The 20,311-nt window shown below is 40.1% G+C and overlaps 1 protein-coding gene across 1 annotated transcript in view; it reads left to right on the forward strand.

Annotated features, from left to right (window-relative positions):
• CASR (calcium sensing receptor) overlaps positions 1 to 20,311 on the forward strand; it is a 76,100-nt gene that overhangs the window by 24,849 nt on the left and 30,940 nt on the right. Inside the window, exons 2-4 of the mRNA XM_070741972.1 lie at positions 504 to 979; positions 5,924 to 6,230; positions 11,611 to 12,486. Of these exons, the coding sequence (XP_070598073.1) occupies positions 792 to 979; positions 5,924 to 6,230; positions 11,611 to 12,486 (1,371 nt within the window). The 5' untranslated portion in view covers positions 504 to 791. The remainder of the gene's footprint in view (positions 1 to 503; positions 980 to 5,923; positions 6,231 to 11,610; positions 12,487 to 20,311) is intronic.

The following is a 20,311-nucleotide window of genomic DNA, read 5'->3' on the forward strand; positions in this document are numbered from 1 at the left end:
TAAGACAATATTGTTAGGGATATTGTACATGAATTTATTTGTTTGCTATAGGTAAATATAATATATTGGTCACTTATTTATGTTTTTATATGTAAAGCAAATTTGATGTTTTATTATATTATAAATATAATATATTTAATATAATAATATATTATATTATATATATAAAATATAATAATATAATAATAATATAATAAAACATATATATTATGTTTTATTAATTATAAGAAAAAACCTTTAAACAGCTTTAGAACAAGGCTGTGATTTGTGACTTCATGATTTGAAAGTGTCTTCAGATATATATCTGCAAATATATGCCATAAACGTTATTTCATTAATTTTGACATTTTACTAACAAAGGCAAGAAAGAAGACACCATGTAAATCTTCAATCTACATATGTCTTTTGTATTCCTGGAGCAGATGGTGTTTGGGAGGGATTGATTCTATGGACAGTTCTATACTGCTTTGTATACATGATTGTTTTTTGTTTTTACATTTCAGTATTGTTTTAGGAAGTCTTGAAGATGAATTCTACATGAACTGCTACTGATACTGAAGAAGCAAGGAATTGCTGGATCGGTGAAATTGCAATGGAGAAGTCTACTGAAGAGACATCAGAGCTATCATTATCATCCAGTGGCTTATTGGACTTCAAGCCTGCCCATTTCAGCCATAGTGTATGGTGTTTCAAATAGAAAAAAATATGTCAAATTCTATTAGGCTTATGTTGCTTCTTAGGTGCCTGATTTGAAATTTGCAACATAATTCCTTTTGTATAAAGGAGGAACGATGACTTTTTATAGTTTCTGTTTGATCCTCTTTGCATTTAGTACTTGGAGTAGCTCTGCCTATGGACCAAATCAAAGGGCACAGAAAAAAGGAGATATTATTCTTGGAGGATTGTTTCCCATTCATTTCGGAGTGGCTGCTAAACACCAAGATCTGAAATCTAGGCCAGAATCTGTAGAATGCATAAGGTAAGTCCACAAATCCCTCCCCCCAAACTGACTCATTCCCTGAGATCTCCATGCCAGAGGCCTTAACATTTTAAAGATTTCTGCTAAATAGTACCTTTTTTAAAGCCACTTCCAAGCTTGTAGGGAAGGAACTGAACTCTTATTATTATGTCTCCCGCACACCTTGTACATATGCAGATTTTCAAAACAGTATGTGGCTTACAAAATAAAATATAATTGCATTTGATATAAAATAAATTCAGCACAAAGAAATCTTAATGAGGTTTGGTTACCCTTAGAAATCAGCTAGTACATGAAACCTCTCCTTGGAGGGCATTCTGTGTTTTGGGGGTAACTGGTAGGAAGCCTGCTTCATGTGTAATTTGAGCCTTGCATCTCTAACCATTGGAGTAGTGAGCAAAGCTTCTTAATAATAGCTTTAATATTCTTCATCCTTAACCCAGAAGGCACTTCTATTGCTTTGATAGTAGGCAGGAATATTTATGAAGCAGGAGATTTAGAAGAAGGTTGAAAAGAAGAGGCGCCTGTGCACTTGTTTCTCTTTTGGTTCTTTTAAACCAGGGGTCTCCAACCTTGGCAACTTTAAGACTTGTGGACTTCAACTCCCAGAATTCCTTAGCTGGCTGAGGAATTCTTGGAGTTGAAGTCCACAAGTCTTAAAGTCGCCACAGTTGGAGACCCCTGTTTTAAACTGTTCCTGGCTGCTTGATCATTTTGCCTTTGGTTGATTTTGAATACCAGACTGGATCAGAACAAAGGCCCTCTAATTTATTTTTAACTATCCATTTTACACATAGTAAAAGAGTAGAACTGAATCTCTCATTGCTGAGGAGAATGCTGAGCTGTCCTTGGAGGATCAGGTGTACCATTTGGGATTACTTACAGATTTAGTTTAGTTTATTTGTTTAGTTTATTAGATTTGTATGCCGCCCCTCTCCGTAGACTCGGGGCGGCTCACAGCAATAAGAAAATAATGTACAACAAATCTAATATTTAAAAGTAACTAAAAACCCCTTATTTAAAAAGCAAGACATACACACAAACATACCATGCATAAACTATATAGGCCAGGGGGATACATTCATTCATTCATTCATTCATTCATTCATTCATTCATTCATTTATTGGATTTGTATGCCGCCCCTCTCCGTAGACTTGGGGCGGCTAACAACAATGATAAAAACAGTATGTGACAATCCAATAATAAAACAGCTAAAAACCCTTATTTATAAAAACCAAACATACACACAAACATACCATGCATAACTTGTAACGGCCTAGAGGGAAGGAATATCTCAGCTCCCCCATGCCTGGCGGTATAAATGAGTCTTGAGTAGTTTATGAAAGACACCCCATGCCTGACGACAGAGGTGGGTTTTAAGGTGTTTACGAAAGGCAAGGATGGTGGGGGGGGGAGCTTGTTCCAGAGGGTCGGGGCCGCCACAGAGAAGGCTCTTCCCCTGGGTCCCGCCAGACAACATTGTTTAGTCGACGGGACCCGGAGAAGGCCAACTCTGTGGGACCTAACTGGTCGCTGGGATTTGTGCGGCAGATTCCTCACCATCACCAGAAATGCTAATGATCATAGAATCATAGAGTTGGAAGGGACCTCCACAGTCATTGTGCCTTCATGCCTGATCTTCATGCCTGACAGATGGTTTTTGAACTTTGTATTTTTACCCTTATTTAATCTGTAACCAGCAGTGCGCCCGTGTTTCAGCAAGGTTTTTTTGCTTCCGAACCTGCCGAAATGGGGGGGGGGCACCTGCAGCTCCTTACACGATTTTGCTACCTCCACAGGTGCAGAAGCAAAGTCATGCTGGCCCCGCAAGCACTTACGAGCCGCAGCGGCGAGGGCAATTTAGTGTTCCGGCTAGCAGCCCACCACTGTCTGCAACTCTAAATCTTGGCTAAGTTGCCTAAAAGATCCATCCATGTTTGCTTTTCTGGAGCATCATGATGACCTCACCTGCAGCTCCTCTTTATGCGCCCCACTAAATGAGGCAAGAGAGCCAATCAGAGAAGAAAGGCTCTTTTCATGAGTGGCATCTTGTTTGTTTGTTTGTTTGTTTGTTTTTTAATGCTGCCCTTCTCCTTAGACTCAGGGTGGCTTACAACATGTTAGCAATAGCACTTTTTAACAGAGCCAGCATATTGCCCCCACAATCCGGGTCCTCATTTTACCCACCTCGGAAGGATGGAAGGCTGAGTCAACCTTGAGCCAGTGATGAGATTTGACCTACAGCTTCAGTGGCCTGCAGTACAGCACTCTACCTGCTGTGCCACCCGGGCTCATGTTTGTGGAAAGCCTCTCCAGAGAAGTTCACCTGACACATTCATTATGGCTTTATAGGTGCTATGTGAAGACACCTGAGAAAAGAACTTGTGCTATTTTCTTAGTTTTTAAAAAATGTTTTGTGTTTGGTTAATATGCTTTCATTTATATACTGTCTAGAGACATTTAAGTATCCAAATGTTACAAAAAAGAAACACAGCAAATTGTATAACTCTATCCTGCAATCAGAGGTAATGATAATAAATCATTTAGATTTATAAAAATAAAAAAAGGATTGTAAAGAGCACCTTAATGGCATTTCCAGACTAGAGGAATGAATTTTGTAACAGGGAATGCAGTTTATTTATGATTTGATTTGATTTGATTTGTATGCCGCCCCTCTCCGTGGACTCGAGGCGGCTAACAACAGTGATAAAAACAACATGTAACAATCCAATACTAAAACAACTAAAAAACCCTTATTTATAAAACCAAGCACAATTCAGTGTAAACAAATGCAAAGTTGTGTAAATTGGATAAAAAAACCCTAATCTCTACATGTGGGCTACTGAAGTCCAAGCTGTCAGTGGCTAAAATAATTTCTGCACCAGTGATTTGCAATTTCTTGTAGCATCGTTTAGTTGTGATTGAAATGAAGCACCTGTTTGCTTTAAGCTGTAAAATTTGGCATAATAGTTGAGTGATTCTAGATGTTATAAATAGAAATCACCTTAAAAAAATGTCAGTGTTACAGTGTATCCACATCCTGATATAATGAAAATGCCAAGGCAATGTGTTGCTTGTTTAAAATTATGAATTCCATGCTAGGATTCATAAGAATTGAAAATAAATCTACTAACATTGTAATCAAGGTTCTGCAGTGATTTTGCATCAGTTTTCCAATGCTTCATAGCAATCACACAATCTTGGGAAAAACTATAGACCAGGGATGTCAAACTCAATTTCATTGAGGGCCGCATCAGGGTTGTATGATCTTGGGGGGCCGGGATGGGCCTGGCCAGCTTGACGTCATTCATGTCGGGGGCACCTGTGGTGGCCCAAGCAAGAGAAAACAGGCTCCCGAGCTCTGTTTTTGTGTGCAACAGCCTCCTGCAATCTACTGCCAGTAAAAACATATGGCCCTCCTAAGCTCTGTTTTCACTGGCAGAGGCACCAGAGGCAAGTCCTTCACTGTTTCAAGGATGGCCCTATGGGCCAGATCTAAGCACCCCATGGAACAAATCTGGCCCCTGGGCCTTGAGTTTGACACCCTTGCTATATGGACAGTTACTACGTTCATGCTTTTATATACAGTGGTACCTCATGATACCAACTTATTTGGTTCCAGGAGGAGGTTCGTAAGGTGAAAAGTTCATAAGACGAAACAATGTTTCCCATAGGAATCAATGTAAAAGCAAATCCTTCAGGAAAATCCCAAACTTTAGAAGGGAGGCGAACAGAGGGCAGGGAGGAGCAGCTAAAGGGGGAGGGTGGAAGAAGCAAGGCTAGGCTAAAGGGTGAGTGGAAAGGAAGAAAGGCAAGGGGGGCGCCCCTCCCTTTTCTTTCTTCAAAAGACACCCTTTCAGTGCCTGTGCAAGCACGCTCTTCTCCTACTTTTAAAAATGCAAACTCTTTCCCCCTCCAAGCCGCCCCCCCTTTTCTTTCTTCAAAAGCCACCCTTTCAGTGCCTGTGCAAGCACGCTGTTCTCCTACTTTTGTTAATGCAAAGTCTTTTCCCCCTCCAAGCCGCCCCTCCCTTTTCTTTCTTCAAAAGACACCCTTTCAGTGCCTGTGCAAGCATGCTGTTCTCCTACTTTTTAAAATGCAAACTCTTTCCCCCCCAAGCCGCCCCTCCCTTTTCTTTCTTCAAAAAAGGGGGGGGGAAAGAAACTCCTTCATCCCAGCAGCAGCAGCTTGGGTTCGTAAGGTGAAAATAGTTCGGAAGAAGAGGCAAAAAAATCTTAAACACCGGGTTCGTATCTCGAAAAGTTTGTTAGAAGAGGCGTTTGTAAGATGAGGTACCACTGTACTCCGAAACACCTTTTGGAAACTGAATCTGAAGGATTATTTAGGCATAACTAATTCCCTAAAATGAACATATAGTGGAAAACAACATATATTTTTGGTCAGAATGCCTCAAGGGGTGGCATTTTGGCTCAGTTGTTAAGATGCAAGTTCAAGAACCGAGCGCCACGTGGCATGGTGAGCTCCCATTCTCCACCCAGCTGCTGCTAACCTAGCAGTTCGAAAACATACAAGTGTGAGTAGATAAATAAATGCCACAGGGCTCTGTTTTGTATGTGGTGCACCTACCATGGTTGTCCATGGGAGGATTCTAGGATCAAATTATGTTCTGTGCCTTATTACCACATCACACATGCGACGTGCACTTGGTAATTTATATCATTTGTTTGATAATGGTATAATGCAACTGATGCTGCATTTGCACAATATAACAGTGGTCATTGTGATTTGTAATGGATGCCTATGTGAATGGGCCCTATTATTGATTAATTATTTTGAAATATGTAGTTGCATTTCTCTTTGGAGGAAAATGGACTTAGGAAGTGATCTTCCATTCACTCAGAAACAATATATGTTCCTGTTTCTTTCCTCTATATTTATATAAGACATTGTGTTTATTTTGATTTCTCTTCCTTTTTTTCTAGGTATAATTTCCGGGGTTTTCGCTGGTTACAGGCAATGATCTTTGCCATTGAAGAGATTAATAACAGCCCAACTCTTCTTCCCAATATGACTCTTGGATACAGCATTTTTGATACCTGTAACACAGTGTCTAAAGCTCTGGAAGCCACATTGAGTTTTGTAGCCCAAAACAAGATTGACTCTCTGAATCTGGATGAGTTTTGCAATTGTTCGGATCATATTCCCTCAACAATTGCAGTGGTGGGAGCAACAGGCTCTGGGATTTCCACTGCAGTTGCCAATCTTCTGGGTCTCTTTTATATACCTCAGGTGAGTCTTTGTTGTCTCTTTCCATTGCTAGAAATAGTATGGTCCTGGGTAGGTGAGCTTGTTAATTCCAAAATGTTTCTACTGTTGCTATGGTACGTTTCATCATATCTTTACTCAATCTCACCCTTGAAAATGTCCAAAGATACTTCACCAGAAGAGCCCTTCATTCCTCCACTCAAAACAGAATACCCTACGAAAATAGACTATCTATCCTGGGTCTTGAAAGCCTAGAACTAAGACACCTTAAACAAGATCTAAGTATTGCCCACAAGATCATATGCTGCAACATCCTGCCTGTCGGTGACTACTTCAGCTTCAACCACAACAACACAAGAGCACACAACAGATTTAAACTTAATATTAACCGCTCCAAACTTGACTGTAAAAAATATGACTTCAGTAACCGAGTTGTTGAAGCATGGAACTCATTACTGGACTCCATAGTGTCATCCCCAAACCCCCAACACTTTACCCTTAGATTATCTACGGTTGACCTATCCAGATTCCTAAGAGGTCAGTAAGGGGCAAGTACAAGTGCCCTAGAGTGCCTTCCGTGTCCTGTCCTATTGCTCTCCTATATCTCCTATACCTTTCTTTTATTCCTATATCTCTTCTTCTATTCTTTCATTAATATGTTCTATTACGATATCTTCTTTTCTATTCTTTCATAGATATATTTTACTATGAGTATATCCTCTATAACCTTCATCATGTATTTTACTATGTGTGTGTATATATATATACCCACTAAAAACCTCATTGTGTATTGGACAAAATAAATAAATTAAATATTATTTATTTATTTATTTATTACTTAGATTTGTATGCCGCCCCTCTCCGAAGACTCAGGGCGGCTCACAACACGTGGAAACAAATCATAAATAATCTAACAAATTTAAAATTAAAAGATTTAAAAGACCCCATATACTAACAGACATACACACAAGCATACCATATATAAATTAAACATGCCCAGGGGAAGATGTTTCAGTTCCCCCATGCCTGACGGCAATAAATAAATAAATGTATATAAAATCTTAAAGAGCTAATGTAACATTTCCACATCTTCCTTTTTTAAAAGAATAAATGTCCCTTTTTCCAATTTTGAACACCAACAGTATTCAATGAATCATTCTAGCAGTCTGTGCCTGTATGTCTGAGTAGCCCCTAGATTCAAAAGGGCAGCTCTACAACTCATTATAATCATAGGATAATTTCTCCATAACATCTTTATTTTCTCATGCCCATATTAAATAGCATAATGCACATTGTGTATTTACATCAGCCATAGCCATTCATTTTGCAACTTCCTGTTGAACTCTGTTGCAGCATGAAACAAGCCATGATCAGATATGATTCCATCTGGCTATTGATTTTGTTCAATATATTTAAAATGTTGTTGTGGCTGTGTTTTGGCCTAACTTTTAACAAGTTAATTCGATTGGGTATTTGCTTAGGAATTGGTTATGTCTAGTCTAGTGAAAAGAAGGTCTAAGGATGACATGATAGCAGTGTTCCAATATTTGGGGGGCTGCCATAAAGAAGAGGGTGTCAAGCTAATTTCCAAAGCACTAGCAGGCAAGACAAAGAAGCAATGAATGGAAACTAATCAAGGAGAGAAGAAACCAAGAACTAAAGACAAATTTTCTAACACCGAGAACAATTAACCAATGGAATGGCTTCCTTCAGAAGTTGTGGATGCTTCATCACAGGAGGCTTTTAAGAAGAGACTGGATAGACCCTTGTCTGGAATGGTATAGAGCAGTGGTCACCAACTGGTGATCTGTGGACCACAGGTGGTCCGTGAGAAAATTTTGGTGGTCGGCAGAAAATTATTTGTATTTTTTATATTGCACTAAATCAGGGGTCCTCAAACTATGGCCCCTGGGCCAAATATGTGCAATGGATATTTTTGTTGCTGCAGAGAGTCTCCCCATTCGGGGCTTTATGTGCAGGTCAGAGGGGAGAGAAATTCCAACTTGGGGTCTGCTTCAGCCTCCTGGGGTGGACCTTTGGGTGAAGACTGGAGGGAAGTGTTGCTGAGAGGGAGGAAAGCCAGAGGGCCTCGTTCCAGTGGGACTGTGTCATGGCCTGGAACTGGCTGACCATCTCAGCTCACTGAGTCTCCTGGCGCCTGTCCCTAGCCTTGCACTCCTGCAGGTCTTTCCTTTGCTTGGAAAGCCTATGCTAGTAGCCCTCCATGAAGTGCTTCTGTTAAGCCTCCTTCTCAGTCAGGTCCAATTTGAATCAAGCCAGATGTTTTTGCCAACTCCCTCTCCTGATGGCTACTTAGCTCCAACAACTACTTCCTGTTGAGGCCCTAAGGAACCCAGGTGGGCAGGAGAGAAGGGGCTGGGAGGGGAGGGGCAAGTAGAGGCCAGCAAGGTGCCCCTCAACATGAGTGACATTGAGTTGGCCATGTCCACTCAGTCACATGACCACCTGGCCATGCCCACCAAGCCAGTCATTAGGCAGATCATATGAGTGGTCCACGGGATTTAAAATTATGAATTTAGTGGTCCTGAAGTCCAAAATGTTGGGGACCCCAGTTTTATTTATTTATTTAGTAGATGTATAAGCTGCCAACTCCTTCCGGACTCTGGATGGCGTACAACAATTAAAACAATATAAAAAGACAATTAAAGCCTTTAAGAATAAAAGCATCAATTTCTTCCTTGGCCAGAGTTAATGGCATTGCTCAGTGACCCCAGGCCTGTCGGCAGAGCCAGGTTTTCATGGCTTTCCAAAAGGCCAGGAAGGTGGGAGAGGTACTGACCTCCGGGGGCAGTTGGTTCCAGAGAGCCAGGGCCACCACAGAGAAGGCCCTCCCACACGGCACCACCAACCGACATTGTCAATGCGACAAGGAGGAAGCCAAATCTGTAGGTCCTAATTGGTTGCTGAGAGGTATGTAGCAGAAGACGGTCCCATAAATATAGAGTCTCCTGCTTGAGTGGGAGCTTGAGGTTGGACTAAGCTCTTCAAGATTCCTTCCCATTCTATTATTCTATTAACTGTTAAGTGAGTGTGACTAAATTAGTTCAGATGCTGCTCCGATTTTAAATGCACGATCTGAAAATATAATTATGTGAAGTATCCCATCTCGGGGGGGGGGGGATACCTGAACTCAAAAGAACATGTGATAGTGATAGTGATTGTCCTATCCAATAAATTTCATTTTTCTTGGAAGTCACGCAGGTTTTCCTATCTGATCATTACCTTAGTAGCAGCTCTTCTTCATGTTCTTCAAGATAATTCCTTAGGTCTTCTGCATTCCCAACTAATATACGGTATCCATTTTTTATCTAGCCGAAACTGCCGAAATTCATAAAATAAATACTGATTTGAAAACGCGCAATGATTGCTTCTAAATGTGATTGGAATTTTTTATATATATTGGGCATATTCTCAATGTTCCGGATAGGCTTGAGGAATATAGAAATAATTTGGCCATCAACTCTAAGTCCTTCTTTCTCTTTCACTGTTACAATGGAGAGCTGAGTATGATGAAGTGGTAGGAGAAAAATCCTGAGATGAATGAGACACCATATGATTAGAGCCCACTTGAAGGTCTGCTCTGAAATGAAAAATATCATAATTACTGTAAATTAGGTAATGCTTGAACAATGGGAAAATGTATGTGGAATAAAGGTTTAAAATTTACATTAAATTATAACTTAAAAGAAAACTTTTGTAAGTTGATGTATCATTGGTACTTAACTCCAAACAAGCTGTCAAGAATGTATAAAGGTATTTCAAATGAATATTGGAAATATAAATGTAAAGAAGGGACTTTTTATCATTTATGGTGGACATGTGATAAAGCGAATAAATATTGGAGCAGGATTCATACCTTAATACATAAAACTTTTAAAGTGAATATAAATTAAAAAAACCAGAGACTTTTCCTTCGGATTTAATAGAATTTTTTTTTATTAAAAAATTGGAACTTTGATGTTATTTATTTATTTATTTATTGGATTTGTATGCCGCCCCTCTCCAGAGACTCGGGGCGGCTAACAACGACAATAAAACAGTGTACAATAGTAATTTGGTATTGATGATTAAAAATCAATTAATATAAAAACCAAACATACATACATACATACCATGCATAGAATTGTAAAGGCCTAGGGGGAAAGAGGATCTCAATTCCCCCATGCCTGGCGGCAGAGGTGGGTTTTAAGTTGTTTACGAAAGGCAAGGAGGGTGGGGGCAGTTCTAATCTCTGGGGGGAGTTGGTTCCAGAGGGCCGGGGCCGCCACAGAGAAGGCTCTTCCCCTGGGTCCCGCCAGGCGACATTGCTTAGTTGACGGGACCCGGAGAAGATCCACTCTGTGGGACCTAACTGGTCGCTGGGATTCGTGCAGCAGAAGGCGGTCCGTGAGGTAATACATGTTGACAGCAGGAAGACTACTCTATGCATAAAAATGGAAGCCTACCTCAATCCCTACAATGGACAAATGGCTGCAAAAAATGATGGAGTTAATAGAGATGGCTAAATTTAGTGTTCGATCAAAGGAAAAAAAATATGGATATTTTTATTTCTATTTGGAAACCATGTCTAGGCTTTATGTTTGAGGTGGGGGGAAAAATAAAACGTTCATTTTGGGGTTTACAGATTAGATTATTAGATTATTGCTACAGAAATGGCTGGTTTAAAATATTATGTAAAAGTAAAAAGTTGAGGGTTTATGTTAATGTCTTATTCTACTGCACTGAAGGGAGTTGGAAGTCAATGCCTTTTCTTTGTTTTCCTCCTTTTCTTTTCCTCACTTTTCTCTTCCCTTCTTCCCTTCCTATCTTTCCTATTATTTACTTTTGTATTTTCTTTGTATGCTAAATTATAAGCTAATAAAAATCATTAAACATAAATAAATTACCAATTTACCATTTTAAAAATCCATAAATGACTTACCATCTAATTAAGGAAACAAACACTTTTCCCATTTGAAAGCCATTTTTCAGGATGATAGAAAACTTTTATGTTTCTCAAATTATGGGGTGTGTTTCCTAGGGAGTTATGTTCGGCTGTCATCAATCCAGCGGATAGATTAATAGACATATAATCTCAATTAGGCTTTAAAATGTTACATTTATTAGAATGGATATTCCAATCGATGTCTCTTTTTGGGTTGTTAGTTCACCTGTTAAAGAGTCTTGAACTTTTGTTTCAGAATTTGGCAACATGCTGCCCATGTGTACCATTGCATTTGTGAGCAATTTCTTATTCACTTGCAAACTTCTTATTCACTTGCAACATTTTTCCTTCTTTAATTAAGGATGTGTTCATGGCGTCACATCCCGTGTGAAATGTTTCAGAATCGTTTTTATTTAGAAGTGTTGCATAATAATTTATCCCCTTCTTTCCTTTCCCCAGGTTAGCTATGCTTCATCCAGTCGGCTCTTGAGCAACAGGAACGAGTACAAATCTTTCCTGCGCACTATCCCTAATGACGAGCACCAGGCCACTGCTATGGCTGACATTGTGGAGTACTTCCGCTGGAATTGGGTGGGTACCATCGCAGCAGATGACAACTATGGCCGGCCAGGTATTGAAAAGTTCAGGGAAGAAACAGAGGAGAGAAACATCTGCATTGACTTCAGTGAGCTCATTGCCCAGTACTTACCTGAGGATCAGATCCAACAGGTGGTGAGGGTCATCCAGAATTCCACTGCCAAAGTGATCGTTGTGTTCTCCAGCGCACCTGACCTAGAACCGCTCATCAAAGAGATTGTGACACGGAACATCACTGGCAGGATTTGGCTGGCAAGTGAAGCCTGGGCCAGCTCGTCATTGATAGCAATGCCACAATTCTTTCATGTCATGGGGGGCACCATTGGATTTGCTCTTAAAGCAGGACAGATCCCCGGCTTTCGTGACTTTCTGCAGAAGGTAAACCCTAAGAAGTCTGCTAATAATGGATTTATTAAAGAGTTTTGGGAGGAGACGTTTAACTGCTACCTGCCAGAAGGAAACAAAAATTTTCCAGGTTTATTGCACAAAGGCCAGGAAGAAGGCCCTAGAGCTGGAAATGGTACAGCTTCATTCCGTCCCCCGTGTACAGGGCGTGAGAACATCACCAGTGTGGAAACACCGTACATGGATTATACCCATCTGCGGATATCTTACAATGTGTACTTGGCCGTATATTCCATTGCTCATGCACTGCAGGATATATACACTTGCGCTCCTGGGAAAGGGCTATTTGCCAATTGGTCATGTGCAGATATCAAGAAAGTTGAGGCATGGCAGGTAAGATTTTTTTTACTATAATTATTTTACTACATAGTGTCTGTTATAATTTGCAGATTGCTAGCACATTCTCACCTAATTGACAGATTTGTGCTGCAATATGCATTTTTAATTATTATTATTTATTTATAATACATTTAAAAACATAACATATACATAACAATATAACATAATACAGATAGATAACAAAAAGAAAAGAAAGGTACATGACTTTCTATTCAGTATTGATTATTCTCTTTCCCCCCCTATTAATTTTGCAATATCTGTTTAGGTTTGAATTGATTTATAACTTCTCCATCATAATTACTAGCCTTTAATCTTGGTTTTCCCCTCTATCTAATTATAAAATTTATTCCAGGTTTCAAAATAATCTGTATCCAATTTGTCCTTTAACTCTAGCATCAGTTTGTTCATCTCTGTGCATGTTAGAATTTTGAATAAGATTTCTTCTTCTGTAGGGGCATCTTTATTTTTCAATTTCTGAGCATATGCTATTCTTGCCGCAATTAAAGTATGTAACATTAAGTATACTTTATTTTTCTCATATTTGTCAATGGTTATTCCTAACAAAAATAATTAGGGCTTCAGGTTGAGTTTCATCTCTAAGATCTCTTCCAGCCATTGTCTAATTTTTCCCCAATAATCCCTTGCTTTGTGGCATTCCCACCACATATGATAATATGTTCCAATAGTCTTTTTGCATTTCCAACATGTTCCTGATATGTTCTGATTCATTTTAGCCAATCTTACTGGGAGGAAGATGGTACTATATGCATTAACATGCATAGTAGCCGTCTTCTAGGTTTAAATTAAATACTATGTGAAAGATATCCAATCAGATTAATTTCCCTTGCATTTGGAGAGCACCGAATCTTCTTATGGTATGTTCTTTTCCTTATTTACCAGTAAGTGTCCCTGTCTGTTTTACAGTCATGAGGGCAAGGGGACAAATGTTCTTGGTGCTTTTTAATAACCTGATTAGTCAATAATAAATTCTAGAAAATCACTTCTCTCAATCTTTAAATCAGCTACATGAAGCAGCTAACTACTAAAAAAAAAACATTATTTGAAAGCAATACTGTAATAGTTTTTGTGCCGACTTCCTTAGTCATAAACAGTGTTAAACTGTGGTTATGGTTTCAATTTGTTTGTATTTTGGGTGGAATTTCATTCTCTGAGAATAATCATTTTAGCAGCTTGAGAGCATTCAATGACATTTTCTGTTGTAGTTTTGGTTCTTGATTAATCATCTTGAGTGATTCAGGTTTTCAAAATGAAAGGCAAGCTGTTGATAATCACGTGGGTCAAACCTATTCTCATTATTTGGTTGAAAGCAGAGCTTAAAACAGTTCTTTTCATCCAGACACCAAAATAGATTTAAAAGATCAGGTGAGGGAAGTAAAAAGCAAAGAGAAAGAGGAAATATCTCCCAAAGCAGCTCTTAAATCTAAAGTCTCAATAGTCAATCTGCATTTGTAATCAAGCCAACACCCACAATCTGTTCAGTAAATTTAACATTAGTCAACAAGCTCATGTATACATGTTAACTAATACATCTTCACAGTGTCAAACAGTTGGACTAAGAACCTTGTTCTTCCTATAATTACACACACCACATTTAGTGGGCCTAGAACAGGGGTGTCAATCTCGCAGTCCGTGGGCCGGATACATCACACACTGACCAAACCCGTGCCCAGTTTAATGAAGGGAGGAAAAGTCATGATATGTCACGTGATGATGCTGTGACAACACGAGTTTGACATCCCTGGCCTATAAACATAAAACATACTGAGATTCATCCCCACTTTGCAAGCCATGCCATCCGATAACTCCAGTCAATCATTGGCAGGTCTTATGCCACTGATTCTCACAGAGTTGGCTTCCAGTTTCAATTCTGGGTTGACTGTATTAATTCATGTCAGTATTGCTCTGGAAGCATATTAATAAAGGAAAAGAAGAGAAAAAATGGTGCTTGAAGCCTACGTTTATCTAAGTCCTGTTTGGTAAACTTTAAAAAAATGCATGATCCTTTTGCTATTTGAAGGGGCATAATGAAGGTACAGTGATACCTCGTCATACAAACTTTTCGAGATACAAACCCGGGGTTTAAGATTTTTTTGCCTCTTCTTACAAACTATTTTCACCTTACAAACCCACCGCTGCCGATGGGATGCCCTGCCTCTGGACTTCCGTTGCCAGCGAAGCGCCTGTTTTTGCGCTGCTGGGATTCCCCTGAGGCTCCCCTCCATGGGAAACCCCACCTCCGGACTTCCGTGTTTTTGTGATGCTGCAGGGGAATCCCAGCAGTGCAAAAATGGGCGCTTCGATGGCAATGGAGGTCCGGAGGTGGGGTTTCCCAGTGAGGGGAGCCTCAGTGAAATCGCAGCATTGCAAAAGCACAGAGGTTCGGAGGTGGGGTTTCGAGGACTTCGGTGTTTTTGCGATGCTACAATTTCACTGATGCGCTCTTCACTGGGAAACCCCACTTCCGTTGCCAGCGAAGTGCTCGTTTTTGCAATGCTGGGATTCCCCTGCAGCATCACAAAAACACAGAAGTCTGGAGGTGGGGTTTCCCATGGAGGGGAGCTTCAGGGAAATCCCAGCAGCGCAAAAACGGGCGCTTCGGCTGGCAAAAAGGGTGAATTTTGGGCTTGCACGCATTAATCGCTTTTCCATTGACTCCTATGGGAAACATTGTTTCGTCTTACAAACTTTTCATCTTAAGAACCTCGTCCCGGAACCAATTAAGTTTGTAAGACAAGGTATCACTGTATTACACTGATGTGGAATTTGTTTTTTTTATTCCTTGTTCATTGGTCAATGCAGTTATTACTGCCTTTTATGCAAATTGTAGGAGTCGATTGAAAAGGATACGGGAGCGATTCCATGCAATTAAGGCCAGATAGAACAGAGCTGTTCCTGTGTCTTCCATGTTCTGTGCTCGCAGTGGGAGGATATTAAAGTCTAAGATGGGTGTTTCCCTGAAGCAGAAAACATTATTAGAATAATAGATTGTAGGCTAAGGAGTAAGACAAGGTGCTTTTCAGAGGTGGGTCCCTCCCGGTGCGGTCCGGTGTGGCGCTCCGGTAGTGGCCCGTCAATGATGCAATTTTGGCACGACGGCTCCGGTGCTGTCTGTGCCAGACCGTGTGCGCCACCATCTTTTTAAATATAATTTTTGGTCAATTTGTGGTTCTCTGCACATGCGCAGAAGGAAAATTGTCCCTCTGTGCATGCACGGAAGCCAAATTGCACGAGGGGACATGCACGCTAAATATCACAATGCGCACCGGTAGGAGGAGGCAGGGAACCTGCCCTTGATGCTTTTCCAGTTTATTTGGGGAAATGCCTTGGTGTGGTCCATGCACATGAGCATTGTGTAAGGTGATGAGAAGCTTATATAGCAGATGGAGGAATCTAAGGACAAGGGCCAGTTGAAGGAAGGTTGACTGGTACAGATGGCAGGGAGGAAGAGTAACAGTTCACAGTGATGGCAAAGGGTATGAACAGAGTAGTCCACCTGTTATTAGAGCTAAATGACTCAATTTTGTCTTCTATACTATATAATACTTGCATAAAATCTGTTAGGAATTTTAGACTGGAGAATCATTAGAATGCTATCACACCTGTATTATACTAAGTCCTTTACTGCTCTTTGCTGTCAATGTCTAAGAAGTATATCACCTAAATTCGTACATCCATTTTTTTAGTGAATGTACTGCATTCTTGAATAAAAATAGAAAGTTAGTTTACAAAAACTTAAAAATGGAAACTATAAAAAGGAATACAATTGAAACAGTTAGTTTATCCAAAATTTAAAACTATATCTTTCCCAAAAAATGGCGAGATTGCTAAAATTAAACCAGGCAAATGCGGTGTTGTTAATCATGAGGAATCTGGACTCAAAGAAAGGCCTGTGTGTTGCATGGTTTTTAAATGATGGGTTTTTTCGATGTTTTTTAATATTAGATTTGTTTACATTGTAACACTGTTGTTATTATTGTTGTGAGCCGCCCCGAGTCTTCGGAGAGGGGCGGCATACAAATCTAATAAATTATTATTATTATTATTATTATTATTATTATTATTATTATTATTCTGAAATATATACTGCTCAAAAAAATAAAGGGAACATTCAAATAACACATTTGATTTACTTGGAGTTATATGGTGTTGTTTAAATGTTCCTTTTCTTTTTTTGAGCAGTGTATATCACATTTCTCCTGAATAAACAGGTGCAGAGTGTCTGGGAGTGCTCCTTTATCCTCAGGTATCAATGGTTTCCCAGGTAACAGTTGTGGTATGTTATACAGTTGTGTTGTTGTGACAAGGGCTTCAACTTCATTCCAATGAAATTATTATCACATGCTTTCTGTGAAACTGCCCTTAAATTATCTATGTCAGGCCCCCAAAACCAAATACAGGGAGTTATTTCTGAGTAGTTTCTTTTATTCTTTATTCTTCACCTACAGTAATCATCTTGCCAAACTAAAACAACTTTGGTATCTGCCTAAACTATAGATCAGTGATGGCGAACCATTTTTTTCCTTGGGTGCCAAAAGCGCACGTGCGCCTGCTATTGCATGCTCAAATCCATAATTCAATGGCCTCCATGCGCCCCAACCCCTGAGCATGCACACACAACCCCCCTGCTCCTCTGTTTCCCGAACACCGATGCGCCCGGTAGGCCTGTTTTTCGCCCTCCCCAAGCTCCAGAGGCTTCCCTGGATCCTGGGGAGGACAGAAATGCCATCCCCTGCCCCCAGGAGGCATCTAGAGGCCTCTGGAGGCTAAAAATGCCCTCCCAGAGTCTCTGCATGAGCTGAAAATCAGCTGGCTGGCATGCACATGCACGCTGAAGCTGAGCTAGGGCAAAAACTTTTGCCAGACCCATCCTTGAATACAGTTCATCTGTCTGGAACCCATACCACATCTCGGACATCAACACCCTTGAAAATGTCCAAAGATACTTCACCAGAAGAGCCCTTCACTCCTCCACTCGAAACAGAATACCCTACGAAAGCAGACTATCAATCCTAGGTCTAGAAAGCTTAGAACTACGACGCCTAAAACACGATCTAAGTATTGCCCACAAGATCATATGCTGCAACGTTCTACCTGTCAATGACTACTTCAGCTTCAATTGCAACAACACAAGAGCACGCAACAGATTCAAACTTAATATTAACCGCTCCAAACCTGACTGTAAAAAATATGACTTCAGCAACCAAGTTGTCGAAGCGTGGAACTCATTACCTGACTCAGTAGTGTCAACCCCTAACCCCCAACATTTTTCCCTTAGACTATCCACAATTGACCTCTCCAGGTTCCTTAGAGGTCAGTAAGGGGCGTGTATAAGTGCACCAGTGTGCCTTCCGTCCCCTGTCCAATTGTCTCTCCTTATCTCATTTATCTTTTCTTCCTTTCAAATATATTCACCTATACTTTTATATCTTTTCTTCTATTCTTTTCTTTATTTATATTATTATATATCTATTCTCTTCAATGTGTATTATGTATTGGACAAAATAAATAAATGAAAATAATTAAAAATAAATGGCTTGTGTGCCAGCAGATATGTCTCCACATGCCACATGGCTATAGATGCACCCTGTGAATTTCTAGGAAGGGCCCCCCTTTCCCCTCCTCACCTTCCAAGCTCTGCCCTCTCTTTGCTCTCTGGGAAGTGACCCCTCCCTCTTGGGATACCAGACTACATTCCAGCATAATAAGATCCAATTGATACAAAATACAAGAACTATGTTAATGATGCAAGATACGTGGTTGTGAGTTGCTTTTTAGGCACAGTAGAATCGGTTGTATGGTTGAATCTAGCACTGAAATGCAGGAGAGAGGGGATTAGCCTTGAGTGAGTCCTTGGTTTGTAGAAAGAGGTCCAGAAGGCACCCTCCCAAAACCTTTATGGGACTTATCTGATAATTTTGCAGAGTATGCTTTAATCTGATAAGATTCCTGATTATGGGAGGAACGGCAATAAAGAAACTATTCTGAGCAATCCATTATGTTGTTCTTGATACCTTACCCTGGATATGTTGCTATGAGGGCTTGACTTTTCCAAAATCTTGGCTTTAGGATCCCTACTGAGGTGGGTCTGAGTGAATAACTATGGAGGAAGCTGGCAGCATCTGGGTGCACTGACCTATATCTACTGGACTGGAAATATTCCTTACAAAATAGAAAGTAAGGGAGATTGACTTTATACCAATCTACAGTACATATTCTTAAACACTTGATATAGACAGCATAGATTTAGATTAAAAGAGGGGGCCCAAACATTTCTGGCCATAAAGGATTTTGATAATGTGTATATTCTCCTACAGTTGATATTAATGAGAACATTTGCCTGCTTATAATGACTATCATAATGACATGACTACTTCCAAAAAAAAAAAGGCTCAATGGAGAAGTTGGCAGAAAACTTCCTTGCCTAATATGCCAAATACAAGGCAGAAATGGATATCTGCACTCAAAATACAAAGGAACTTTTCTAAACAAGGTCACATAAGAAATAATTCCAAGTAGCCATCTGTGAAATAGTATCCATTTCACAGATGATAAACTGCTGATGCACACCTGTCTTGAAAAATGCATACATACCACATCAATAAAGACATTCCCATTTTGTTAAACTGTAAATAAATATCCATCACAGAAGGAACACAAGCAAAACATCCCTCACATCATTTTTTTTTTGCTTCTTCTACTAGATTGCACCATTCTGTTCTAGGACAGGTCATGCATCAGAGTAACTCAAGGAATTTCTATGTCAAAACCAGGCAATTACATCTAACTCCTAAAATCATTAATTTGATGTTTTGAATGAATGAAGAGCAATAAATTAAACCTCAGTCCTAAAAATATATTGATAGGTTGCTGGATGATTTCCCTGTCCAGGAAGGACATATCAACCGTCTATTGCAGATGGATGCTAAAAACGATCAGTCTGCAATCTAGATGTAAGCAAAGATCCCCCATGGTCACTGGAATTTCCAGGATTCAGATTAACAGAGTTGGAAGAGACCTTGCAGATCATCTAGTCCAAGGGGAGGGAAAGTTGGCTCTTCTATGACTTTTGGACTTCAACTCCCAGAATTCCTGAACCAATCATGCTAGCTCAGGAATTCTGGGAGTTGAAGTTCACATGTCATAGAAGAGTCAATTTTGCCTACCTCTGATCTAGTCCAACTCCCTATCCAAGCAGGAGACCATATAGCTAGCTGCCTCTTCCTAGGATTGAACTCACAACCTCCTGATTGCAAGAGAAAACTCCACCTCTAGGCCACAGCAGCTACTCATGGTTCGCCATGGTTCACCAAGGCTAGGCAGGAATGCCTGTTGCGACGTCTCCTGTCTAAGAAGAGCCTGGTTAAACTTATCCCTAGTAAAATAATTCCCAGATCAGATTACTTCTACCTACTGCAAGGGCTAATGTCTTTTAAGGATGCTCAGAAACTAGCAATAATTCAAAACAGAAATGATAGGTTGCTAACTGGGATCAGGTAATACTGTTTTAAAAAACTCCTCTGGCTCTTTGTGTGTTATGTTCTGGATTTTTGGAGAACTGAAAGCTCCAAGGATCCATTTGTATATATAACAAGATTGGCTTTAGAAGAGGCAAATGTTTCTTAAGGCAGACAGTTCCCTAAGGTATAGAATTCTCATTTTGAAGAGGCTTGGATGCTATCTCCTTGACTGCCCCGTGGAGCTGCCCGAGTGCCCAGTGGGCAGGAAAATGGGACCCATATATACTTTTTAAGCTCCATAAATGTTTTTATGGAGAACATTTGTATTCAAGAACAATGAG

The sequence above is a fragment of the Erythrolamprus reginae genome, chromosome 2 (assembly GCF_031021105.1).
Source record: "Erythrolamprus reginae isolate rEryReg1 chromosome 2, rEryReg1.hap1, whole genome shotgun sequence".
Taxonomy (NCBI): Eukaryota; Metazoa; Chordata; class Lepidosauria; order Squamata; family Dipsadidae; genus Erythrolamprus; species Erythrolamprus reginae.